The 27,777-nt window shown below is 40.6% G+C and overlaps 3 protein-coding genes across 3 annotated transcripts; 1 reads left to right on the top strand and 2 right to left on the bottom strand.

The window, feature by feature from the left end:
* Nucleotides 1–10,797: 10,797 nt before the first annotated feature.
* LOC108598864 (sodium-dependent nutrient amino acid transporter 1) lies at nucleotides 10,798–12,835 on the bottom strand. The gene is given in 6 exon segments (XM_017985621.2): nucleotides 10,798–11,051; nucleotides 11,101–11,277; nucleotides 11,336–11,654; nucleotides 11,656–11,826; nucleotides 11,828–12,736; nucleotides 12,798–12,835. Coding segments are annotated over 6 exon segments (1,863 nt in total). The 5' UTR covers nucleotides 12,831–12,835.
* A 3,778-nt stretch (nucleotides 12,836–16,613) lies between these two features.
* Nucleotides 16,614–20,914, top strand: LOC108600795 (proton-associated sugar transporter A). Its single transcript, XM_033293639.1, is given in 5 exon segments — nucleotides 16,614–17,424; nucleotides 18,832–19,776; nucleotides 19,814–20,274; nucleotides 20,333–20,507; nucleotides 20,595–20,914. Coding segments are annotated over 4 exon segments (1,773 nt in total). The 5' UTR covers nucleotides 16,614–17,424; nucleotides 18,832–18,861; the 3' UTR covers nucleotides 20,817–20,914.
* Nucleotides 20,915–25,456: 4,542 nt separating this feature from the next.
* LOC108598047 (larval cuticle protein 65Ag1-like) lies at nucleotides 25,457–25,841 on the bottom strand. The gene is made up of 2 exons (XM_017984662.1): nucleotides 25,717–25,841; nucleotides 25,457–25,649 (listed from the first exon to the last, which is right to left on the bottom strand). Exons 1-2 carry the CDS (start codon nucleotides 25,839–25,841, stop codon nucleotides 25,457–25,459), a joined length of 318 nt encoding a protein of 105 aa, XP_017840151.1.
* Nucleotides 25,842–27,777: the final 1,936 nt, after the last annotated feature.

Genomic DNA, 27,777 nt, shown 5'->3' with positions numbered 1-27,777 from the left:
CTATATTTATTGCCCTATTTTTATACACTGTCATTTTTGTAAAAAATGGAAAAATGTATTATGAAGTTGTGCAAATGTATGTAACAGGAAGAAGGAGGAGTGGCAGACCCCTCAAAGTAAATATATTCTTGATCAGCAAGACAAATTAAGTTAATATAGCCATGTCCGTCTGTCCGTTTGTCCGTCCGTCTGTATGTATGAGCGATTGTTTCTCAGCAACTAAAAGAGCTAGAGCAACCAAATTTGATATATAGGTACTCGTATATCTAAACCCGAACGCTTTTATTTTATTTTTTTTATTTCCTTCACCCGCCCCCGCAAATTGATTAAAACGATATTGAACAATGAGAAAATATTTAAAAATTTGAAATAAATAGCAATTACTCTTTGCCATGTTTTTCACAGATTTCGAAAATTTTAGATAGTTCGAATTAATAACTTAGGAGTTATTCTAATATGAAATATAGACAGCGGGGTACGCTTGCTGACGCTACAGCGAAAAGTTGAGTTGTGTCGAGTTAGCTGTTTTGTGTGTATGTGTGTGTGAGTGCATGCGTATGTTTGTTGCGATGTTCTAGTCAAAGTGTTTATAAAAGTTGATTGCGCCCAACTTTAATTTGTCCACTTGTTAATTCTTGCGTTACCATGCTTCTGATCGCATTGAATTTCAAATACGCAAATAATTAATTCATTTAATAAGCTTATTTATATTATATTTTTTATTCGTAAGATTGAAGCTTCGCGCTCTGCCGAAACAACTACTGGCGCCCATATTAATGAATTCAAATGTACAATTTTTGATATATTGTTATTTTTTCTGATCATTAAATATAATTGAAGTGCTCAGTGAAAAACTATTACAAGAAATATAATGCATAACTGTTAATTGAAATACAGAGCTTACACTTAATGAATAATATTGATATACAAACAACTAATATTACAAGTGTGACTATGTCATTTAGCTGCATAATATATACAACGTTCGTTTAACTTCTATTCATAGTTAATCTGTCAGTTGAAGCAGAACTTGGACTCGATGTTTTTGCTTAAGGTGTGTCATTTTGGGACAGTTGCCGTGCTCGGTCTTACCAATATTGGGAATATATGTGCTTTTTTCATTAAACAAATCTCGCCAACTGCTAAATGAGATGCTACAGCTCTATGATCGGCTCAAGACTGTGATACAACAAGAATATATTTTTAGACCAAGACATTTATTGATGTTTCTGCTGACGTTCGGTGCTTTAATACACGAACTTATATCACATGTGTGGCTTTTCTCCGGAGTATTGCGAGATTGTCCGATATCTCTTTACTTTGTAATGCTCTGGCAGCGCATCAGCCGATCTATATGTTGTCATATGCATATCAGCATCAGTATATATCTGTTCATTGTGCTACTTGCATGCTATGAGGCTTTGCAAGAGCACATGAAGCGCCTGTCTCATATAAGTATATTATGGTATGAACAGGGACATCCACCTGATGATTGGGTTGACAACTTGCAGCGTAGGATCGAAGAGCTTGCAATATTACGCAACAAACTGTTTGAATATACTCAGCGAGTGACACAACACTTTCAACTATATTGGCTCTTTTCGTTTTACTACATGCAATTTTTGTTTCTGTTCCCGCGAAATCTGGCAATCTATATGCTTGGTATGGCGCTCAATTGCTTCATTTTTACCCAACTGTCTGCACAATATAAGCTGTCGCGTAGCTTTCGGAATTTCCATTTGATTGCATGTAACCGCAAAATTGAACAAGCTGTAAGTGAAATAAATTAATATTCAAATGCATATACCACACTCCATTTTACAGTTGGAGCGATTGTTCATTTCTGAGATCATTGATCCCCTGGAAACGCATGTCTATGGCTATAAGATTGATATGAAATTTTTATTCAAATTCATATCGTTTGCCATTTTCGCAAAAACAGCTGCTACATGGATATCCTTTCAATACTTTTTTTAAATAGCTCTGCCAACCACCGACTACAGAAGACAGCTAAAAAGCCTAAAACACAGATCAGAATACTAACCATCAGAATACCACACTAACAATACCACCAACAAAATTTTGTTGAAATTATGGAATTGGATAAAGCTATGAAATTTATAAAGCTAATGTATGCTGAAGTTGAAATAAATCCTATGAATATTTGTTATATATATGTATAAAAAAATAAAATCTATTTAAAGCTTTTAAAAGGTGAACAAATAATTTATTTAGTGCCTACACAAAATTAAAATTTTTATGCTTTTGGGTTAAATTTTATTTCGAAAAGGAATTTTTCGGTGATTTGTGCATGCGCCTCCCTTAGCAAATGCAAATTAACCCCACTAATACACAATTAAAAAACGCAGGTTTTTATCTTTCAAGCAGTTGGCATTGCTTATATAAATATTGCAACCTTATTCAAATTCAAAATTTTAAAGATGGACACGGATAAACCTCCAATTAAGAGAAATCTGGGGATAGTCCTGGCTATATCGACTCAGCTCGACAGTCTGATCAAGATGGTATACTTTGTGGGGTCTGCCGTATCTCCATCTGTCCGTGACGCAAAAGTCGCATTTTACTTACTTTTTACTTTTGTAACAAAATATATAAAACGGATTTATATATCCGGAAAAAGGCCAAATTGGCAACACTGATGTTGAACACTTTATATGGGTTTTAACTTGTGAGTGCACTCATTATTCATATTGATGGTAACCTATACACAACTATTAGCTGTCAGTTGATATTGAACTTTGGCTTAATGCAGACACACAGTCTATGTCAGCGTGGTGTTTATTTCGTACTGCGTTTTATTTTGTTCATGGCTGAATTTACGGGCCTGTGTGAATTTAGCTATATTGATAGTCTGCGGCGCTTTTATCCATCGAAGCACATGCGTCGCTATGCAGTTGTTTTGCTTGTGTCGATGACTTTGAACTTACTGGCGATGCCTGTTGTTTCTCTTTGGTTCGAAAAGATCCCGCTCTGTTATATATTAGCAAGTCTTATGCAAATGCTGCTACGCATTCATATTTTTAACCATAATGACAGATTTCGGCGACTTTTGCAGGATATGCAGCTGCTGCATGATCAGCTGAGTCAAGTGTTAGGACGCCAGCGGTGTATATTTCAATTGAAACATTTGACATTGCTGTTGCTCGTGCTATTGAGTTTACTGCATAGCATAATTGCGGGAATTGCAAACATGGATGTCTATGATTTATTTAGAAATAAAATATGGCAAGCGCTGACCATATGGCTGTGTATATGCTTCTTGTGCACCCATCAGCTGCTGGTCAGCTTGCATGTTTGTCTAATAATCGTACTTAACGCATATTTGGAGGCACTGCAGCAATACACTTGGAGCATTTCCAAGAAGCTGCGTAACGTCTGGCAGGCTCAGGCGCTGCATGGAGAACAGCCCTATGATTTGGTTTGTCACTTACACAACAACACAGTGAAGCTTGTGCGCATGCGCAACAGAATTTATGCACTTGCCACTCAGTTGATGCAACACTTTGGCTTCCAATGGCTTTGCGCACTTTTGTACTGGTATTTGGTCTATATGACGTCATCTCTCAACCAAATACAGCTCGTGATCTTACTTACCACTGTTCTCTATTGCGTCATTTTTGCCAGCTTGGATGCCAAATCAAAAGTGTCACAAAGTTTTTGTCATTTTCATTTCGTAAATTATCATCGAGTATTCGACTTCACAGTGAGTTCTAATCCACAAACTTAAATATAAATTTATCTTTTTCTGTTATAGCTGGAGCAACTTTTCCTTTTGGAAATTATACATGCGCCAAGAATACATATCTATGGGCTTAAGATGGACATGAAGTTTCTTTTTAAATTTGCAACTCTATTAATAATTTACATACAAGTAACAAATTTAATATAATATATATATTGTAGCACAAATTAGCCGTTTGGTGGGCCCACAAGATCTTTGTGGGTCAAGCTACGCTACTGTTGGCCGAGCGGTGGCAATCTTTTACGTCAGTTTGGGCGGTAGGCGGTTGAGCGAGAGAGCGGGTTAGATTTCCTCCAACGTTAGTCACAGTTGTACAATAAACCACCAACACAATTTAAGTTTTTAGTTTACTTCACGTTTATTTGCAAGATGATTCCAAATTTAAAAGATTTAATCAGGGCTTTTTTAATCTAATACGCGTCTGTTCGGCACGATGCCCGGAAGGAAAGAGAGTGAGTCAGGGACGGGAAGCGCCCAGGGCTAGATGCTTAAAGCGCCCAGGGACGAAGTAGAACCAGGGCTAGGTCCTCTAAGTGCCCGATCGATACAGAGCTTATCAGCTTATCGACCCAGCTGATCTGTGGGTCCAGCTGATTTTAATTTTTATTTTTATTTCTATAGGCCTACAATAGATTGACTATAAATTAACAATTTCAATATTATTTATATACAAATACCAAATTTATTAAAAGATTAGTATATAGTAATGTACGTATACGTAATAATAAGTCCTGGTCTATGTTGGTAAATTGGAGAGAAGGGTTGTCAAAAAATTTCTAACAATTTTTATATTTATTACAAACATAAATATTGCAAATTTCTACCAAATACCAAAATTAAAAAATTAACAATTTAATAATATACGTATACGTAATACTACGCACTTTCAAAAGCCTACACATCACAAATAAAAATCAACAAAATTTACAATAATTATTCTAACACTATGATATATTAATTTGTTATATGTGAACTCAAATAAACTAACATATGCGATTCTCGACTGCCATTAATTTGTAATTAGCAATATGTTGAAGCTGAGGCGCCGATATTAGTTGTGTGCATAGTCTTGTGAATTTTGCACGCCATTTAGCAGCTGCTAGATTGCTGCCAGAGATGCAAACAAAACTGGAGATACGAATACAACCTCAAGGCAAAGGCAAAGGCAAAGTCTGAGGCAAAGGCTGTGGCAAAGAAAGGCCCAGCCAAGCGAACGAGCTGGCGATGCGTGTTAAAGCAAAGGGAAATGCTAAAATGTCGGCTTGTAATGTTAGTTTTATGAGCACGTGTTGCCATTTTTATGGCCTTGCCATAGCGTTGCCGACGCCAACTAGAAACATTGTTGAAAGAAAGCCACAACAAAGTCGCATGAGAAACTGAAACTGAAACTGGAGCTGAACTGAACTGAACGCTGCTGTAGATTCAATTAGAAGTCTAGCAAGTGGAACAAATGTTACAAAATTGAGCAATTTCTGTACAAGAGGCACAAAGCACAAAACCGCAACAGCCATAAGGAAATTCTTTAATATTTTGATTACAAGTGCTTTGCGGTTAGCCGCTAAACGCACTGCGCTGCAAGCTACTACGGTAGTCAACTCAACGCCGCTCTGCTCTGCTCTGCTCCACTCCGCTCGTATTTGCAATGCAAAATGATTTTATTTGACAGCTCTGAGGCGAGCAAGCCAAGGCAAGGCAAGTCGAGGCGGACTGGAGTGGGTGTGGGTGTGGGTGAGAATTGCATGTGCATGAGCAAATTATTTCATTTTGCAGGTTTATTTTTTTTATTTTCGTTATTTTTTATGCATGCTGCTCAAATTTGTGTGTGGTGCGAACGGAAACGTCTGTGCCACATCCGCATCCGCCTTGATGGTTATAACTTCTTTTTCCGGCGCTGGCCAATCAACGTTCTGTGTGCTTGTGTGTGTGTGTGTGTGAGGCCAAGTCCAGCTGTTGCCACATCCACAAAAGTTCTACATGTTGTGCGCCTTGCACTGAGTAAACTTAACACTTTTGATGGCTGCAGCTGCGGCTTAAGCGTGCACTCTTTGTATGTATGTCTGTGTGTGAGTGTGTGGCACAAACAATAACAACGGGCAGATAAAGCTGTCAAGCTTTTATACTAAGCGCATATTGCTTGGACCGAACTCGTCATGCACTTGACAAAATATTTATTTAACCGCAAATAGAGCAATTGCCGCCTTTAATTGCTCCAAATATAGCCAGGCAATGTATCTGCAGTTTGCTCGCTTGTTTCGTTGTTGCCAACTAAGCATTTTGCAATCTTTTATGGCATTATCAAGATATCACACACACACACACAGATGCAACAACCTGTGCTAGTAAGTCACAAAGCAATAAGCACTATCTGCTGGCACAGATCAAAGTGTAATCTCATTGTGCGCCAAAGCGCTTAATTCGCTTTGGCAGCTGTGCTCTGGAAATGGAAATGGATACACTCGGCTTTTAAAACAAATTTCTAGCACTGCAAATACGCATTTAAATGCTGGGGCCAAACAATCAGCATGAGGCGTCTATTTGATCTATCCATTTGCATACCATATTGCATGCATGCATATGTGTGTGTGTGTGTGTTTCTGTGTGTGTGAGTGTGCATTGGTCCAATTGTTATTTGCTGTTGGCTATGGGCAATGCCTAGACGGCCAATTCATAACAATTGCGTTTCATGCGCACAGAACTTGACACTCAAGTGCGGCGTGCCAACATATTTGCACTTGAATTGCCGTGGCAGCACGGCTGGGGGGATGGGTTGGTGAGTTGAGGCATGCAACGTGCATGGGCGCTGCAAACTGCAGCAGTTTGTATGGAAATTTTTACGTTTACCGTATTTGCATGCGCTGCCTGCCACGGCAATAAAGCTAAAAAGCAAGCCAGCCAGCCAGCCAGGCAGCCAAGGCAGGCAGGAGCAGCACAGTGGCTACAAAAAATTATGGCACGTTTTTGGGGCGACACGAGCTGAGTTGTGGGAGGGTAAAGGCATGAAAATTGCATGCTGTATTGCAAGCGCGTCGACGTGGCAATCAATTTGCCTCTGTGTGTGTGAGTGGAAGTAAGAGCTGTTGCAAGTAAATCGCTCACAGTGGCCAACAGCTCGTATACGCAACGCAATTTGAGAACTAGGTGGGGGGGCTATTGAACGGCGACTTTTAAACTTAGCCTGGGAGCTCTTAAGACTGCTCAGCAGACCATTAACAAGCAGCACAACAATGAGGCAAAGGGCTGTGCAGCCCTGGCGAGCGTTGTTTATTAAAGTTCATAAAATAATAATTAAGTTTCGTGCAGCAGAGACATGGCCTTCAAAGTTTTGGCCAACTGCTGCCATTAGTCAGCAGTCCGTTGAGCTCACGTTAGCTAGGGAGCCGCAGCCAGACGGACGGACGGACGGACAGACCCAGGCGAGGGTCTTTATTGTGCAGTCTAGCGTTGCGCGCTCTGAAATTGCTTCCCCTTGTTAGAGATAGAGACAGAGACAGAGATAGAGAGAGAGAGAGCAACCGTTTCGTTCTTATCTTGCAGCATAAGCGTTACGAAAATAAAATTGTCTGGCAATTGCCGGCAACGCCAATCGCATCAAAGTTGCATATTAGCATTTCAAACGAGCGCCAGTTAGCCGAAAAATTGCAGCCATGGTCGCCAAGAAAAGTGTGCCAAATTGAAAGGTGCAAAAAGTGCAAAAACACAAAACGTAAAAAGCAAAAGCCAAAGCCAACTATATGCGAAAAGTCGGAAAAAATATACATATATCTAAAAGCACACACAGCGCACAAAAGAAAGCCACTTAAATACAGATTACAATAAAGGAAGCGTTTTGTAGCTGATGGCTTTGAGGCATTTTTTTTGGCTTTGGCTTTGGCTTTGGCTTACACAAATCAAATCGTCAGCGGCAGTTGCAGCAACTTTAATAGCCAGAGAGCACATGCGGTGGCGCCCCATGCCGAATATAACTTGAGTAAAATGCCGGCCATTAACAGCAGCAAAGCAAAAGCGCAAGAGCGCAAGAGCCAAACAGGCTACGCTGCATGCAAAATGCAAATCTCATCCAGGTGCAGCCCCAACAAACGTTGTCGCCGCACTCGCCAAAACGGCAGGAAGGCAAAATTTGTAAAACGACATAAAGCGATTTTCAGCAACAGCCCAAGAGCCAGCCCAGCCCAACAGCAGCAGCAGCAGCAGCAGTAACAGCAGCTCGGCACGCATGACGAGCATTTTTAGCAGATTTTACGCAGACCCCAGAGTCAACATGAAAATTTGTTAATTTAATTAAGGCAAGCGGCGCTTTAGTCAAATTCGTTAGCTGCAGTGCATAAAAACGGTTGCTGTTGTCAATTTAAGCGGCAGCTTTAACAATTTAAATAGCAAGCATGCATAAAAGTTGAACGCAACCAGCTTTTTGATACACTTTGACTAAGGAAGCACGACAAAGTTTGCTGCACTTCTTGACTGGATTGACTTAAGCGTCATGAGCCTGCAGCTTAAGTTTTTCGAACTTAGTTATCTGATTAAACTGAAATTATCGGCGTCGCTCGAGAACAGGCTTGCGTATGCTGAATTTTAAATAAACAATGCGTTAAAAATCATTTTAGTCAGAGAATTAAATAAATAAGTTTGATCTATGGTATCTCCACAGCACTTATTCTCTAAATATATGTTGATCTGTCTTAAGTTAAGTCGCTATTAGCTTGTTTTTCTGGTGATTCGGTGATTTAGAAATCAAATTAAACTATATTTTATAAAATTACTGCCAATGTAAAGTAATAAAAATAATAAACACTTAATAAAGTGTATGCATTTATATAGCAATATAAAAATATCTTATTGACTTGAATGACTTCTCACACGCGTCGATTGATTCCAAGCAGAAAATTTGTTCAATCTGTAATAATAATTGGAGGCTTTAAATATAATATTTACATATGTACAAATTACCACCATCAATAAACAGATATGTAAGCCGATCAGTAAATGAATTGAACAGCCCGTTAATGTCTTCGCGTATGCGAAGCTTATTTATAATTTAAAGCACTACAGCAAAATATCATTTTGTTGTAACATGTACTCGAGGAAAGTAGCGAATATCTATGCGCCTATCAGTATTGTTATAAATCGTACATAGCCACGCAGTAGATTCGATGGCTTAGAGCGTCGGTCCTCTTAGGTAAAGTCACAAGGGACAGAACAATATATACCTCCAATGTAAATTCTGCAGCGTGTTGGTAAAGCTTAGAGTATCGTTTGCCTTTGAATAACGTTTGACTATGACTAACTAAAGAATCAGTGCGCTTTATATTTTGTATACAAATAAGTTATTAATGATTTGAGTAATTGAGTAATTACGGCACACATTTGTTGTTGCCAGTTCATAATTGACTACACATACATACATGTGATTTATGTAGTTTATTCATAAATATATATTTATAATTTATGTAATTTAATCTAACCCAAGTATTATTATCGAATTTATCTGAATCATTTTTTCAAACCTTTTTATTACATTTTGGTGCTTTGAACACTTTCAGCTTCAGAGCTCTTGCTGGTCAGACGGATAGACACACTCACTTTGTCTTACTGATCATTATTATAATACACACATTAAAAGCTCTGCCACTCCTCCTTTTACCTGTTACATCCATTTGCAAATCTTGTTAATACCCTCCTCCATTTTATATCAAATTTTCAAAGTGTATAATTGCAAAGTTTTGCATATCGAATGCAACTTTAAAAAAAGAAATATAAATTCGAGTTTTATAGCTGAAACAATTTGCAATTAATTTGCAAACAATTTGCGCTGCTTTAAGCCATAAGTTTTGCCAAATTATTCATGCTTTTAATATTGGCAAACACTTTTAATTGTTGTTTTGTTGCATCTTATTTAAGGCTTCGATGGCAACCTGGCAAACTGCTCTTTATGTTGCCAGCGCATTCCGTTGGAGCAACTTGCGATAAGCGCCACAAAGTTATTTCATTAGCTGCAGTAATGGCATGGCGCTACCCCCCGGGGGCCAGAATGCCTGCTACTTGAAGGTGCATTTTATTAAACTTTGGCTGCGTTTTTATTTTTTGCATTTGTTTTCTGCATGCGCCGCTTATTGTTATTGTTTCTTTGCAGGCTTCGATAACAGGCGCTCTGGCATTTGCCGCGCAACTTTTTTAATTTCCCTGCCAATGCTGCTGGCTGCTAACTGTTGACTTGCCTCGTCTGCTTTGGCTGGCCATGGCATACATGGCGTATGCGTGTTACTGCTATATGTACACTGCTAGGCACTGTCATTGGTATGTCAACGCAGTTGGGCCTGCGCTTGATAACTTTGTTGCTCCAGCTCAAGCTCAAGCAACAAATTCATTGGGCCTTGCATTCGTTAGACAGCCAAACGAATTCGAAATATATAACTTTTAATTATGACACTTGCGCCCCAGAGGAGAGATAGAGAGAGCGAAGAGAGTGAGAGAGACTGAACGCTGACATATTAATTTTCAACTACAGCAAGCAAAGCTGGCGAATAAAGATGCCAAGATGGACAACAACTAAAACAATGCCAAGTGCTGTATGCAATATGCATGTCGACTGGTAAAAACAAATTGAAACTCAAATAATTGTCTGTGCAGCAAACCAACCAATGAGTTTCAAGTGGCAACTGAAGCAAAAGTGAGGCCCTGACAACTGCAGCAGCAGCAGCAGTGACAGTGGCATCAACATTTGCTAATTGTTTGCTTTTAAATATTTTAAAAATGCTTAGACTGAGTATTTGGAGCAAGAAAAAAGAGCCAAGTAGACAAAGCAAGCTTTAATTGATTTTAACAGGCATATGGTTGAGCTGGTTAAGTCAATATCGAGAAAGCCGTAAGTAATTTATAGGATTTACACTTTAATTCTGCAAAATGCAATTTATATGGCAGCAAAACTTGGACACAGATTCGATTTGCTCAATCATTTGCTTTATATAATTTATATTTTAATCATCAAGCACTCTCACGATTGTTATAACAATTTACAATATATTTAAATGAAAGTTAGCTTAGCTTAATATGCGATCAACAAAAGAATGATAAAGTCCACGACGATCTTTGGGACGCGCGCTAGCTGCTTTGTTAGCTCTGAACAGCTGATAGTCCTGCAGCTGCTTAGCTTCCAAAGGACCCCAATCTGCCAAGGGTCGCATTGCCTGGCGTATGCGCATCCCGAGCGAACCCGCTGGCTGCTGATGAATGGCGTAGCAAGCCCAGTAAAGCAGTTGACCAGTAATGAGGCCGGAGAGGCACCAACCAAACACTAAGCAACAAGTTATATTATATGCTTAGTCAATGTGCCACGTTCTTACCTCTATAGGGCAGCGGCAAGACCTGCCCGTTGTAGCTTAGGGGACGCATGCTGCACAAGGTGTAGACCAGGATGACGATCATGACCAAGGGCGTCACTATGGACCAGCAAATGCGATAGTAATAAGAAGTTTTTATGTTGAGCATATACTCGGCATCCGCGCAGAGACGTTTGGTACCTGCAAGTTGCAACTGTTTATGCATTGCATTTAATAATATTTGGCTACTCATACGCACCGTAGACCCAGCCAACAGCAATAAGCTCGAAAATGGCCGCCACAAGTGATACGAATGTAACACCATGGAAATCCAAGAGAGTCACAATGTGCTGTCCGCCGGGCGTAATGTAGAGCAAACCAACAAGGAAGCCTAGCAGCGATATGCAAAGCACAATTAGCCAGAGCTTGGTGTGCACAAAACGATCCTTGAGCACACTCATAATGCAGCTGACCATGCCCACGTTGCTGCCCACGCCGAGCAGAAAGAGCATGAGAAAGAACAGCAGCGAGAAAACCTGCGGCATTAGCTTGAACTTGGCTATGGCCTCTGGATAACCTGATGAACGCCAGACCAGGACCCGCCCTTCACTACGCTGGCAATGTCCTTGCGTGCCCGACTCGTGCGCCAAAGTTGCCCAGAATGCCAAAGATGATGACGCCCGATAGCAGCGAGGTGAAGGTGTCCAGCCCGGTCACAATGTGCGCATCGCGGTAAATGTTGTGCCCGAAGGCGATTGTAGGACGAGTACATAATGATGACGCCAAAGCAAATGGCCAGCGAGAAGAACACCTGTGTAACGGCATTATACCAGACCACAGGCTCCAGCAGCTTGTCCCACTGCGGCGTTAGAAAATACATGACGCCATTGTAGGCGCCGGGCAGACTCAGGGCGCGCACCAAGAGTATGAGCATCACCACATAGGGGAAGAGCGCCAGCACATAGGAGGCCTTGCCGCTGCTTCTAACGCCGCGTATGATGATGAGCGTGACCGTTAGCCAGGACAGCGCCAGCATCAGACTCAAATTACCACTGGGATAGCCAATGCCCTGCTCCAGCGTCTCCGTTTCATTCAGCACAATGCGTTGCAGATACAACTGCGTGGAGCTGCTAAAGTTCTGCCCGAATTGCAAGTGATGCTGCTGCTGCCCAGCAGCGCTCACACAGCCGCTGCCCCACTCGGCACGACAGTAGCTCCAAGGCAGCAGCGTGGCAAACGAGTCGAAGAAGTAGCGCAGCGTCAGAGCCATAATCGCGGCATAATAGGTGGCCAGCACGGCGAGCGATAGGAGCTGCGCATAGCCCACTCCACGCATGAGTGGGGCAAGGTCGAAGACCTGCACAATGCCACGGCTTGAGAACTGGCCCAGCAGCATTTCCATGTAGTAGATTGGCTTGCCCACCAGCAGCAGCACCACCAGATAGGGTATGAGAAAGGCACCGCCGCCGTTCTCCAGCGCCGTAAAGGGAAAGCGCCAAACATTGCCCAGGCCCACGCTTAGCGCTATGCAGGACATTAGAAATTCCAGCGAGTTGCCCCAATTATCCCGTGGCTGTTGCGGCTCGCTGCACCTCAAAGAAGCCGTCGCTGGTGCTGGTGGCGGCTTCAGCAGCGTTTCAATGCTGTCGTCCATAGCGTTCTGTAAGATAATATTTGCTTTTAAGCATAGCCAACATATATAATATTTTATTTGAGCTTACTCTGCTTGCTTGCCGCTTTAAGTCTTGCTGCATGGTGCTGGTGCTGCTGCTATGCCTGCTGCTGTTGTTGCTATGTGGCAAGCTTTTAAATAAAATCATAAAATTAGTCTAAACATTATTTCACAAACACTTCTCGAGTTCGCTCGGCGGCGACGCTGGACGGCGCCTGGCAATAAAAACAATAAATATTGAAATTCAAAACTCGGTGCAAGCCCAGAGGGCCACGCTGTCTGTTAGCTCTGGCCATCGGGGATGGATGGGCTGCGGTCATTGTAGGTTCAGTTTATCCAGCTGACGCAATCGCTTTATAAAATTGCAGCATTTTATTCAGTTTCATCCGCCGGCAATTGAGCTCACAGACACCGACAATTTATTGCCAATTATGTCCAAGGCACCAACCTTTCAAATAATTTCTGAGATTTCATCGAATCGTTGAATTTTCCGCAAATCGAACAAGTGCACAAAACATAAATTATACACTAAGTATGTCACTACAGCCAACAATATAATAATGCTGTTGGCAAACTTTCTGCTAATACTGTCACTTGCTTTATGATTTTTCCATTGCTCAATCACTCTTTCCTCTTTGATTGCTCGCACTTAAGCCGGCGATTTGGTCAAAGCGTCTGGCATAAAATCAACAAGAGCTGCTCACTTTTATAGTCGCGCGCGAGAGGAGCTCAAAAGAGAGTCAAAAGAGCCATCAGCAGGGGGAATACAGAATACAGAATACAGAATGAAGAATGAAACGAAACGAATTCGATCTTTATGCATTGACAGCTTGCAAAATTATTCATTTGCTGCGTTCTTTGATGTCAAATGATTTATTCCCTCTCTAAGTCTGTCCCTTACACTGCCGCTGGACAATGTACTTTTAATATTAGAACTAAAGCTTGTAGAGCTTAAGTAGAAGTAGTGGTTTTTTAAATTTAAAATTTGTATTATTTTATTTAGCAAATAGAAAAGTGCAAAATAAATATTTTGCTGGCAACTTTAACTATATAACTATATAAACTATACTATAATAATAGTAATAATAAAATTAATACGATAGCTTCAAGTAGAAGAAGTGGTTTTAATTTAAAATTTGTATAATTTTATTTAGCAAATATAAAACTGCTTTACACATACATTTCAATACAATAATAATACTATTATCTCATATTAAGACAAAAATAGTAACGGCAAACGTAAGTAAACAGTATCTGAGCATGGCTTTATGTTATGCAATATAATAATTTATTTATTTGATAAATTCCACAAAACTGTGCCTATTTTTCGGGATTGTTGACACAGCAAACAAATAAATACAATAATAAATAACATACTTAATGCATTAATTCAATTTGTAATCTAATATATTTGCTTTTTAGTATGCAGCGTCTTCTTCTTTTACTAACATTGACAACACCATTATCACATTTGAAAATATTTTTTAAATTCGAATTATTTATTGAGAAATTATGAATTTTATGCGCTGCACAAAAGCATGCTCCACACTTTATCTGGTGGTTAAGCGCAACATAAAGCTGATTGCTATATGTACACACGTGTCGTAGCAATTAGCTGTGCCTACGCAAGCTTCTGCACATATTCTGATTTATTACAATTATGTAGTGTTAATAGTAGTAGTCTGTAATTTTTGTCTTTTTATGAGGCACATGCTGCTTGGTGCTTAAAGTTATATTTTTTTATCAAGCTGCCAGATTTGTGTATCAACAGCAATTAGAATTTATGTTGTGAGCTGTGGGCAAACAAACCGTAAAACAGGCGCTGGGACTTAAATAGATAAATTAGTGTGAGCTTATCAGTAGTGACTCTAAAATAGAAAACAATATGATGACACTCTATGAAAATACGGGCTTGCAGTTAGCGTAAATTTGCAACTAACGCAGATTGCGGTGCGTTTACCGGTTTATGGTGTCTCGTTTTTTGAGCTACAATAACCACAACCACAAACTAACACACATACGTACGAATAGGCAGAGAGGCAGCGACAGAAACAGAGACAGCGGCAGCGGCAGAGACCTAACGAGAGCGAGAGTCAATTATGCTTAGCGAAGTCAATGACTCGGCATATAATTTTTACATAATATTATTTTGTATTTCTTCGGCACAGTTGCGTTAAGATTTTTGTCGCTGCTGCCAAAAGTCGCAAATTTGTGCTAATCGATTTAATAAACTGTACAACAAGCTAGATTCTGCTAATTTTAACAAATCGCGTAGTATTTGTAAGCAAATGCACATACATTTATATACTTACTTATGTACATACATACATAGTATGTGTGAAGGGTTGTCAGAGTCTCAGCTGTGCATGAAAGTGACATTGACTGCATACAAACTTCAGCATTTGCATTCTAATGAGATGCCGACGACTGTCAAAAATCTCACTGAGAGAGTTATAAAGAAAAGCAAAACAAATTAACACATTGTCTTCATATAATTTTGATAGCTGACTACAAATCTTAGCTACATTAAAATTCAAAATGCTCCAGAGCATTTACGTGCTCGCTGAGCAGTTCAAGTTATCACACATTGCTGCTCTTGTTGTCTAGCGTTGAGCATTGTGATTCACAAATGAGACTAGAAATATATATGTACATATATAAATGCAGACAGCTAATAGTTAAATCAAATATAGCTTCAAAAATTCAGACTGAGATATTGGCATATACACTAGCTAGAAGGACACGTGCACACAAATCTAAATACACACACACACTGTATTGAGTTAGCCAAGTTAGCTTAATCGAGAGTTTATTAAACAAACTAAGCTGTGACTATTGCGCTTAATTCAACACTTGTGCACTTGTTGGTTTGGTTTCTGTGTTGAGCAGTGTAGCGTAGTCTTTCACAATCAGAACCTTGCTGCCAATTGTGTGCGTCACTTTGGCACAGAAATGGGAGAGCTCCGTTTAATTCATATCAAATCAAATTTCAATGCCAGCAAACGATTCAAATCACTGCACCAATAATAATTTAATATTTATAGAAAATTCAAGTATTTTGACCAGTTGCTGATAAGACAACTGAGAAATATATGCAAATATACATGAATACATGTGGAATCAATTATTGCATGGAATTTCCCATTCAAACATGGGCACAGCGCTTGGGCAAACAAACAAACAACACACTTGCCTCACTGTGCAATGCCAAAGACAGCTTCTCAGATTCAGATAAAGCCGCTTGTTATGCTCAGCATATGTTTGTACATTTCCTACTATGTTCGCTGGCTCTAAAACCTGTCAGCGCCTTTGCTCCAGTGCTAAACTCGTTTCAGATTTATTCCTAGCTTAGGAGTTCGAAACAGGCCAAGAGCTGTCTGGGCAGCCATCAGTAGAACAAGAAGTGATACCAGCTAGTGCTGCTGCTGTGGCTTATTAAATGTGCTGGGTTATTGCAAAATATTTGCTAATTACTATGCTAATGCAAGCAATTTAGATAAAATGCAATGGCAACCAAGATATGCACACAATGACGTAAATAAACAAAGCCAAAGACTGGGACAGCACAGCTGAAAACAAAGAAAGGAAATAGATAGACTCCGTTAGGGCAGCAATCGGCGATTAAGAGCGAGAGCGTAGCAGAGATAGTGCAAAGAGAGCGCGCGCGAGCATTTGAGAGCAACTACAGCTACACTAAGACAAAATGCTTATCAAACGTAAATATTGGGCAGGCAGATGGCTGGACACTTATCGCTCTTTTCGCTCAGTGTACACTCAGAGAGATAGAGAGCGAGACGATTGTGCGTATGCTATGCAGCATAGGCGGCCAGTGTATAAATTCATGTGCCGAGGCGGCAGCCTCTTCAGTCGTAAAGCCGCCAGCTAGGAGAGGAGATCATCTGAAGATCGCTTGAATTTCGAAACAGACGAAAATCTGTGTGCAGAGCCAACAAGGAAGACGAAAATAGCATCAAAGTCGCTTGGAAAAATACGCAAATTTTGTTTTGAAAAAAATAAAAAGTTACTTGTAGATTTGTTGGGTTTTCAATTTGTTTTGCTGTGCCGTCGTCGCCCACGCATTGACGACTTACGCAAATTGTCAAAAGAAAAGCAATTTTCATGTCTTGCCAAAAATTTCAGCGTGTGCAAACCAACGAGAGAGTAAACAGCTGCTGTCGCCTACGGCTAGCGGCAATGTCAGTGAATTAAAACAACAAAAATACCACAACAAAAATAAATAAAAAAATCGAAGAAGCTTTCTTCTTTCACGCGTATCTTGATCAAGCATTATTAATCTAACAATAAGTCAATAAAATAAACTACTAGTGCGTGAGATAAAGCAAAAACTTTTTATAAAAATCAAAAATCGATTCGTTAACATTGTGCCTTCAATTGCATGGGTAAAGTTATGAGAGTGAATTCATTGCCACCGCCTATCCACAAGTGCCACGCCCACGCTCGCTCCAAGCAACAACAGCAGAAACAATTGAAATTGAAAAAAACTGAAATCTATTTTATGTTCAACAATCTGTGCAAAAGAAAAACTTTAACGGATTACAGTTTATTGACACTAAAAAGAAAATCTGAAAAAGAAAATACCCATCATTAAGTGAAGTTAAAGCAAGCACATAAAATCCAAAGAAACATAAAAACATTCGTTCAAAGACATTGTAAAGGTGAGTCCAGCATACAAAGACTTTGTCCCATTGAGAGCTACATAAGTATGTGTGTAATAACTTTTGCTGAAATTATTCGTAATTATTGAGTGTCGTGTTGAAGTTTCATTAACTTAAAAATTGCACTTGAGGTAATCGACTATTCATAGGCACACATTTGTATAGTACCAAGAAACAATATCAGCAGCAAATTCACATGTATTACAGAACTCTCTCAAAACGCTCAGTTTAATTACGGCACAATAGCAACAAATTGAAATTGAAAAGAGCTTATTAATAATAAATACATACGTGCGAAATAAACACAGCATTGTGTCAAGTTTATGGTCAATATGTAAATTATTGCCTTTAGATATTGCCAATTAGTTAAGAACGTGAATTGCTTCCGCCACGAGTTCCGAGTCCAAGTGCAAGCTTTAAGCCACAGCAAACTTGACCTTGACCCAATAATTTCGCATTTTGTCAAACTAAACCAAACTAAACTAAGCCATCGCCAATTGATGTCAATGATCTTGAGCATGATAAACAACAACATGTTTTGACCTATTGTAGCCACTTGGCTGATTACGAATTTTGCAGAAAATATACACACATACAATTGTTGTTGCATATACTACTATTAACTAATTTCTATGACTTACTTTGTTCACACACCCACACTGGCTGCAATGCCTCAGCTCAATTATTGTTTGACAATTGTAATTGGGCTGAGTGCTTATATATAAATTGGCTTTTTGTTATATGCACACAAACAGACAGACAGACAGACAGACAGACAAAAAATGAAAATAAATAAATAACCAGCAGCTAGAGCTAACGACGCGTCGTTGGCCGCAGGTCTTAAGATTTGGTCAATGAGCTGTCTCGAGCTTGTCTCAGTTGCGAGTTGCACACGCGACGTTTTGGATCTACGAGCTGCGGCTGCGGCTGCCTTTGAACACGCAAATACCGTTCAGCATTAATGAATTAATTAACTGAGCGATCTATAAATGCCGCAGCATAAGTGATATAATCTAAAGCGAGCTAAATAGTATTTGAAATTATGAGCCAGGGCAGTGATAACGCGAATGAGCACAATACTAATACATACTGTGATATTTTATATATGTAGCCAAGATCGAAAGTAAGTCAATGTGTTTAATTAAAATATAGTACGTTTTGTTTATAATTCAATTGCAAGCTCATGATAAGCAGCTGCTTGCAATTTGAGTTCGTTTTTAGCTTGAGATAATTATATCTTTTGATGCCGTCGTATTTCAATTAATGTACGTGCCGCGACACGCATCTTGAGCATTGATGGGGTTCAATGTCTTGGGCTGAATTGTGTGCTTTGTATGCATTTGGCACGCGCTTTGTCGTGGCTCAAATCTTTAGGCTAATCAAGTGCGTTCTTTGTTTTACTTGCAGCTTTACTTGTGCACTCAAATCAGTCTCAGCATGGTGGGTGTCGTTGCTGACTCTACGCAGGCTGCGCAGCTGTCGTCTGCCAAGAATCCCATGATCAAGTATCTGCTGAAGCAGCGCGAGACTCATGCCAAGACACAGGATGCGGACTACTCGCACGTGTTTCGCCGCAAGACGCGCTTCGAGCTCTTTCGCCTCTCCGCCATTGCCATGGCCATTGAGTTTGCCTATGCGGCCGAGACGAGCTTTGTGTCGCCCATTCTGCTGCAGATTGGCATCGATCACAAGCACATGACCATGGCCTGGGGTCTCTCGCCACTCATTGGCTTCTTTGTATCCCCGCTGCTGGGCAGCATCAGCGATCGCTGCAAGCTGCGCTGGGGTCGTCGTCGCCCCATCATTTCTATTCTCTCCTTTGGCATCTTTCTCGGCCTCATACTCGTGCCCTATGGCAAAGAGCTGGGCGCCTGGCTGGGCGATGAGGGCTATAACTACACCGCAATGGCGCTTAATAGTAGCTTGGACAGCATCAGCGACGGCACTGCCGCTGTGGCGGCTCTGGTTGCCGGCGAGTCGCCAGCAGGTCCCTCGGCTAGCAATTTTAAGTACGCCGTTATTTTGACTATATTGGGCATGGTGCTGCTGGATTTTGATGCGGACACCTGCCAGACACCCGCACGCACATACCTGCTGGATATGTGTCTGCCCGAGGAGCAGCCCAAGGCGCTCACAATGTTCACGCTGTTTGCAGGCTTTGGCGGCACCATTGGCTACGGCATTGGCGGCATCGACTGGGAGCACACACAAATCGGAAACTTTCTGGGTGGCAACATACCCACAGTCTTTAGCCTGGTGACCATTATCTTTGTGGTCTGTTATTTCATAACCGTTTTGACCTTTCGCGAGATACCTCCTTTGATCTCATGGAACGCTTGATTGAGCTGCTTGGTCCGCTGTCCTGAGGCGACATTGGTGAGTGTAAGAGAATAACAATGCCGTCTACTACATACAGGAGACCTCCACGCTCGAGCAGCAAATGCAGGCGAGCAACAAGAGCACTGAAGCACTCCAGGGCAGCTATCAGAACAGCTACTTGCCCACGTTGCCGGCCAAGAGCGGACTGGATGTGGAGACATCCACATCGGAGCCCGAGCCGCCGGTTTCGCTGCGCGCCTATTTGAAGAGCATCTTCATCATGCCCTACTCCATGCGCATGCTGGCGCTGACCAACCTCTTCTGCTGGATGGGTCATGTCACCTATTGCTTGTACTTTACGGACTTTGTTGGCGAGGCGGTGTTCCACGGCGATCCCACAGCAGCGCCTGGCTCGGAGAAGGCCATGCTCTATGAAGCCGGCGTGCGCTTCGGCTGCTGGGGCATGTCCATCTACGCCTTCTCCTGCTCCATGTACTCGCTGTCCGTGACCAAGCTGATGAAGTGGTTTGGGTAAGTCGATCTTCCATCTTCATTCCACATTTGCATCAGTTTCTCTTCTCTGCTTTAGCACCAAGGTCGTCTATATCAGCGGCATTGTTTACTACGGCGTGGGCATGCTCATACTCGGCCTGTGGCCCACCAAGTGGGGCGTTTTGGTCTTCAGCACTTCCGCCGGCATACTCTATGGCACGCTCTTCACCTTGCCCTTCATTCTGGTGGCCAACTATCACGCCAAGAATTGTGTACGTATGCCCAAGCGATCGTATAATATTTACGCTCTAACTCTCTCCCTCTCTCTCTCTCTCTTCCTTCCTATTGCTTTGTTGCAGTTCCGTGTGCATAATGGCGAGACAGTTCCTCTCAAACAGGCTCGCGGCTTGGGCACTGATGTGGCCATTATTAGCAGCATGGTGTTCATAGCCCAGCTCATCGTATCGCTCTGCATTGGACCTCTGGTTGCCTGGATGGAGACAACTTGCGCCATTTTGTATGCCTCAACGGGCTTGTCCTTTGCCGCTGCCATTGCTGCCTTATTTGTACTTTACGTTTAGACAATTACACCGTTAGTATAACAATGTAACACATATTAAAGTTAATCAATTGGGATATTAGACAATAAAGCCATTTATGAATATCAAATAAGTTAAGTGATTTTCGTTTTTCAAAATAAAGTTAACTAAGCAGTAAGCATGCAATTGTAATTCTCTTTATATTTATTTGTAGCTGTTGTTGCAATTGAAACTAAGCATGGATTTGTAGATTATTGTCTTGCTTTCCAAGGATAGTTTCAGTTGCTATGCATGAAGACATCATATGATATCACCAAGTCATGAAGTACATATTTTTCCTCATTAGCTTCTGTGTTCAAAAATAGGATTTGCTGATTAGTTAATAAATGGGTTAGTCATGCTAGATTTGTCTCAAAAATAAAGTGATTCAACCTTGTTGCATACTTTGGTGCGCATTCTATGTATTTGATAATTATTTCATTGCATACTTTTTTTGTAAATTCTGCGCTACTCGTTTAATTTGTTGAGCATTAAACTCGCTTTGCAGCTAAGCCCAGCGGATTGTAAAGTCGCAACCCGACATTAAATATAATTGCACTATGCAGGCGGCTAATCTGAAAAGCATTTGTGCACCTAAAGAAAATTTACTTGCTGCACAGAGTCGAGGCACAACAATGCAGCGTTGCAAGAGCGGATATTAATTTTTACGCTCGTGCAAGGCATTTGAATGCAACTTTTAATTTCCTCAAGTGCAATTTTTAATACTGTCCAAGTGCTGCCAATTTCCTTACAAGCAGCGACACTCGCAGCAGCAGCAGCAGCAGCAGGAGCAGCACATGCCACAGCTGGCTTTTGCTAGTCTGAGCATGGCTAACAAGTGTTGTAAGTTAGTAAGTGTCAGAGACACATTTCCGCCGCCACTTGAGTGATAAATTGCATTTAATAATTTGAGCGCATGGCAAGTGCTCTCGAATGCAAAGGCACATAACGCAATTAAAAGCGTTTATTTGTGTCTGCAACTTGGCAGCAGTCCACAAAAAATACACACAGAAGGACTTGATATTGTGCTTAGGGCCCAAGGGCTGGTCAAGTGTGTGCCTGGTGCTTTTATTGATCGACTTGGCACTTGTGTGCCTTGCAGTGAGTCTAGACTTTATTTATATGTGTACAGATAAAACAAATAAACATTGACATAGCGCTCTCGGAACTTGACAAATGTGTGCGCAATAACTAAGCCATGGCTAACAATATTAGACTTGAAATGCTGGCAGTTAAAAGTGTCCAAGTGCAGCTTAAAATTGAAAGTATTTCATTTGAGTTGCAGCGCTGTAAAGCGTCAACTAGCGGCAGTAAAAAACTTTTGGCAATAATACGCTCGTCTTGGCGCACTCGGCGTATGCGTAATGCGGCATGGCACGCACAAAGCACAAAACAAATTGAGTTTATCGAGGGCAACAAATCTGCAGGAAGCGCACAATCATTCATCATAAGAGGCAGCAAGCATAACAGGGGCACATAGGTGTGTGGGTGTGTGGCTGTGTGGGTGGGTGAGCACTAAAAAATATTTACATTTGTCTTCGACTCAATCGCTAGGGGCCTTGCCAGCAAATCAGCAGGCAAATGTGTATACGTGTGTGTTTGGAATGTGGGTGGATGTGTAATAAGCCAAAATGCAAAAGTCGTCGCAAATCAACAAAGGTAAATTCATTTTAGATTTGATTGCGGAGTCCTTAAAACAGGAAACACGTGCAACATTTATACAAGAAATAAACTAAGCGCTGCTCAAGCTAAACGGCAAACCTCAGTGTGTCTCTGACTCTGACTCGTAGTCTGACGAAGAGCGACATAAGTCCGCTGCCAAAATATATATGTCTTTGTTTGCATATGTGTGTGTGTGTGCTCTGGCGCGTTCCAAGTGCAGTTTCCGCTTCGTGCCAAGCTCAAAAAGTCAGAGCATGCATTAGCATTGTTTACCTGCCAACAAATCTGAGCTTGATGGCGCTCAAGATAAAGCAACACTAACAATCGTGCAGGATATTACGAGACTTTGCACACATTTAGCTGTAACTGTTGCTGCTGCTGCTGCTGCTGCTGTCGCCATTTTCTTTTAGCTTTATGTGCTCAAATGCGTTCGCCGCTGCCTTCGTTGAGACTGCAGTCAATGGGCTAATAAAATCGTTGCTAACGGCATTTTCTGCACTTAATAAACAATTTGTCTTGGCATTTTAATTGGCAGTAGATTATTCTGAGCCAAGCTCGTTTACTTTATGCCAATTTATATGCATTGATGCTGCCATAAATTGCTGTTTAAGCTCAAGTCCCTTTGCATTTATCGTAGTTTTTAACATGTGAGTACTTGACACTTTTGCCGCCATTTCAATCATAATTTATATGCAAATTATTTTGGTATAATTTTTTTTTTTCCTTCGGTTTTTTTTTTTTTTTTTTTTGTGTGTGCTATAGCAACGCTTAACTGTTAACTCTTTTATTTATTTTTGTTGCCAGCGGCAAGCGCCATTTTATAAACATTTTGCGATGGAATAAAAATGGCAGCCCGCAGCAGCAGCAGCAGCAGCAACAGTAGCCGCGGAAACGGAAGATAACCAAAATGACGGTACCAAGTTCTTGCTGCCCTTCCCCTCTGCCGCACTCTCGTTACGTCTAGCAGTGTGAGAGCGACTGAGGGCATGTCAAAAAGGACGACATGTGCAATAAAGGGAAATAATATGCAAATGCAATTATAAGCAACTGGCTACGATATGAGCCAGAGTTGCGACTCATCTCCACTTGACATACAGACCGAACTGTAGCAAAATTGTTGCCACTCCACTGTTGCTGCTCAGTTTGCTGCATTTTGTTGTTAGTTTAGTTAACTTCATTTTCATAAGCATAAACAAAATCATGCGCGCGTTGTTGTATTGAAATTTGTTGCTTGGTTGCCGGCGATGCAGATTTTACATTTCAGTTAAACACCTCAATAAAGTGCAGGTTTGTTTTTTGTGCTTGCGTTGCAGTTGCAAGTTGCAAGTTGCAACAATTGCTGCGATAAACTTTGCATACAAAACTCAAATCAGGGCAACTTCATATGAGCCATAAATTAGAAGGCGACAGACAGTACGACATCCGTTAAACATTTGCAGCCTTTTGCAGCAGTTTGATGTGAAAGTTGTTCGCACCACATGGACAAGGGACAAGGGACAAGGGAGAAAGAGTGGGGTGGGCAACTCGTTGGCTGGCTGGCTGGTTGGCTGGTTAGCTCGGCCGTCTGGCTGATACATGAAATGTAATAAATTTCGTTATCTATGCATTATTTATGTCGTAATTTGGTATTTTAGCCCGAAAAACAGAAAAATGAAAAGCGTTAGGCAGCAGGACAAGCAGGACAACAGCAAAGGCTGCTGTAGCTGAGGCCCAAGCTGTCAGGCGTTTACCAACGACTTTGGTGTTGGGTCAACGTTACACATTTTCACTAAATTTCCCAGCCACCCCTGCCCCCCCTCTCTCTCTTTAACTTGCTGTGTGTATGAAGCATAAATAACACTCTACTGATGTGTGCAATTTATATGTTTACTATATAAATAAATTTGTATATAAGAATTTGTTGTTTTTGTTTTGTTTTGTTTTTTTTTGCAGTCAACTTCAATGAAATGTTGTTGCTAAGCGCTGGTAAATTGGCCGAACCGGTTTGACAAACATGAAAAACTCATATTTAATTCCTTAATTTATGTGTTAAGCACATTTAAATGTATGTGAAACTTTTTAACAAGAGTAAATTCATTTGATAATAATAATAATGAAAAAACTTTAAGCGCCAGCCCTTTTATATTTCTTTTGAGTGCAAATTGTTTATAGTTGTTATATATATTGTATGTAGGTGTGTGGCGCATAAATCGTATAAAATATGCAAAGCCATAAAAGTCGTCTGCGAACTTGGCTTTTAATGAAGCGCATCGGCCAAGTTTAAGCTTAGCCAAATAAATAAAAAATAAAGTTATGCTAATTTTTGGACAAAAGCTTGGAGTTGTTGTTTGTTAATAACGTCACAGCACTATAAACAAAGCCAAGCAATAAATTAGTTTTATTAAATCGTAAAGTCCCTGACTCTTCGAAAGACACAACTCAAGTGTCGATGCATTGTTGGCTGCTAAAAATAACACGCTGCAGCTATTTGGATTAACAATCAAGCCAACCTGATATGAACTCGTCAATACTATCACTTTCAGCATGCATAAGATATTATGTTGATTAGCCCTAATTTGTGTTCAAGGTTAGTGTTAAATGCCGTTTGTCTGGGCAGTAACAAAATACATTTCAGCACATGGCCAGACCTATGCCAAGATCTTCGGTTTCTTTGAGCACAACAAACGTTAATTAATAATAATTTGTCGTTGATAATTTGTTCATTTTATTTATCGTTATATTGAACCTAATAACTATAGCAAACATCGCAGATAATAATGAGATAATTGCTGTCTCAGCAAAGATTTCAAATATCCTTTGAGAATTGGTCTCATTTAGAATTTTATTTTTAACTATTTGTATCAATGACTCTCTTCCATGCAGCTTACGAGCCAATTTCCCTATTCAGGTTTAATTGAAACAGAACTAAGCGAAATATTTGTTTGTTGTTTTTTTTGTAATAACAATGAATTTATTTTAAGGTAAACAGTTGAATTTGGTGCTTATACGGTGGGCAAATGAGCACCCTCGGGCTGGAAACCGTTCTCATCAGCGATCCACCTAACAAGGATGGGGGTGCCATCGGGAGCGGTGTACGAGTATTGGCCTTGGACGGCATAAATGGTCTCCTCCTGATTGTTAGACGCTCTCAGTTTTCCTGATTCACTAGCACTGATACCGTTATTTGTTTCATAACTGTCAAATATATATGAAATTAATTAGTTTTTTAAGTTGCAAAGTTTTTTAAATTACAACTACATACGAAGCAGAGTGGCTCTCGGGTCCAACGTCAGATTCGTTTCTGATGACCTGGGCTAGAGACTCATCACCGATGGGTGCGGCGACAGCCAGAGCGAAGAGGGCAACAAAGACGATGAGGAACTTCATGTTGAATTGATTTGTAGCGCGATTGAAGATTCAAAGTGAACTATGCTTCATTTTGGCATCTCTTGGCGTATTTATAGTTTGCATCTTGCGTTGGTTTTTTGGCTTCTTTTGGCCCAAAACTAGTTTGATGGCCAAATTGACAATAATTTGAAAACTTAACTTGACTATGTAAATTAATGCGATCACTCGCTGAGTCTTAAGCTTAGCTAATGCATTGTGCTTACAAACATGGTAAGCATGCCTTGAGATATGCAAAATATATTTCTGCATTTGCATAAACAAACAAACATTTTAAATATGTTAAATTCACAAGAAGTTTTTGTTGCTACTGCTGCTGCGCATCAGTTGCAGTTAGAATGCTTTTAATAAGCAAAGTAAATAGTTGTTTTGAAATAAATGTCTGATAACATTAAGTAAGTTAATATTGCGACCACACACACACACATGCAAGTGTATAAGCTTTGACATTGAAGACGGCACAAGTGTTGCTGAGTAAGAAGCAGAAGAACAACTGCAATGGCACTGTCAACAACATTGTAGTAAGCGCACTCTGCATATGTGTGAGTATGTGTGTATGTGTGTGAGGGAAAATTGCATGAAAATTTTATTGGAATTTCTAGCTGTTTTATGTGGCAACGCTTCTACATACAGACTTGCCTGCCTTCTTGCCTCTGCTTGGCAGTTGATGCTGGAACTGGCAGTGGCTGCTGCTCTGCTGTCTGCTGCTGCTGTTGAATTTCGCCTCAGATGCACTTACGCAATGTTTTTCCAACATAAATTGCATTTTCTACTATTGTCAACGTGGCGTATGAATAACTTTTGCAAAATTACAACAACCACAAGCACAACAAGTCAGCCTAACACCCTAACAAGGCACAAAGCAGAGCAATCGATTTATTTTTAGCACTTGTATTTGTCAAGCACAACTTTCTTTATAGCCAGCATGCACTTGTTATTTAAAACGAACTATAAATGCACAAAATTCTGAAAAGTTTGCCTAAATAAATCAACAGAGAGGTAGTCCCCAAATAATGTCTGCATCTGCTTAGCTGGAAAGTCATTGCCAGTCGGAAACGTTAGCAGCTCGTAAGCCACAAATATGTCAAATTCATCAATGTTTAAAAACTAGTTTCAGCCCACATGTGTGAATTTATGGCATAGACAATTTAAATTCATGTTTCGGTTTCGTTTTCGTTCACATTGATTGAAAATGCAAATCAAATCAAACCAAAGCGCACTTCCTAAGCTAAAAATGTAAAAGCAGACGAAATTACAAGATTACAGCCAAAGGGCAACTTTGCGCTTAAAGCCAAATTGTGCGCTCAGATAGCTTGTTGGGGATTTTCTTTTCAATTCGCTGCAGTCCGAATCCAAGTGCGAGTGCGAGTGCGAGTCCGAGTCAGAGTCCGATTATTTTTCAAAATGCATTTAACTCACTTTGTCATAGTTCGTAAATTTGAAATGTCATGGCGACTGTCAACTGTCGACTGGCACACAACCTTGTGGCTTTCAACTGACATGCTGCACATGTAGTAGTTGCTGAGACTGCGAGTCAGACAAGGCAAGTCCAAGCTATGCTACGCATCCAAGCCAAGAGATGCGCCCTCCCGGCCTGCCTGTTGCACACACACACACACACACACACACACACACACACAGAAACATGTCACTAAGTAGAAGTGTTCTAAATCCAGCCAGAACTGGAAATAAAACACAAAACGATGGCAGATAAAAAAAATACAGACAAACTGCAAGCTGAAAAGAAAAACTGGACAGTCAAAAGTCAGAGACTGTCAAGCTAAAAATGCTGATAAATGAAAGCTTCAAATATAAATGCCAAAATTACACACACACAGAGACACACACACGCTCGAATGCTAGCAAAGTCTCTTAAATCAGCGCATATATTATGTACAATGTACAATGTTTATGTAGC

The sequence above is a fragment of the Drosophila busckii genome, chromosome 3L, assembly GCF_011750605.1.
Source record: "Drosophila busckii strain San Diego stock center, stock number 13000-0081.31 chromosome 3L, ASM1175060v1, whole genome shotgun sequence".
NCBI lineage: Eukaryota > Metazoa > Arthropoda > Insecta > Diptera > Drosophilidae > Drosophila > Drosophila busckii.
Note: the sequence above shows the minus strand (reverse complement) of the source record. Positions and strands in the feature narration are given on the sequence as shown.

What these genes read in the sequence shown, in the direction of transcription:
- LOC108598047 (XM_017984662.1), bottom strand. Translation starts at nt 25,841, where the DNA reads ATGAAGTTCCTCATCGTCTTTGTTGCCCTCTTCGCTCTGGCTGTCGCC. An exon ending in CCCGAGAGCCACTCTGCTTC is followed by an intron (nt 25,650 to 25,716) that starts GTATGTAGTTGT and finishes TATATTTGACAG; the next exon opens with TTATGAAACAAATAACGGTA.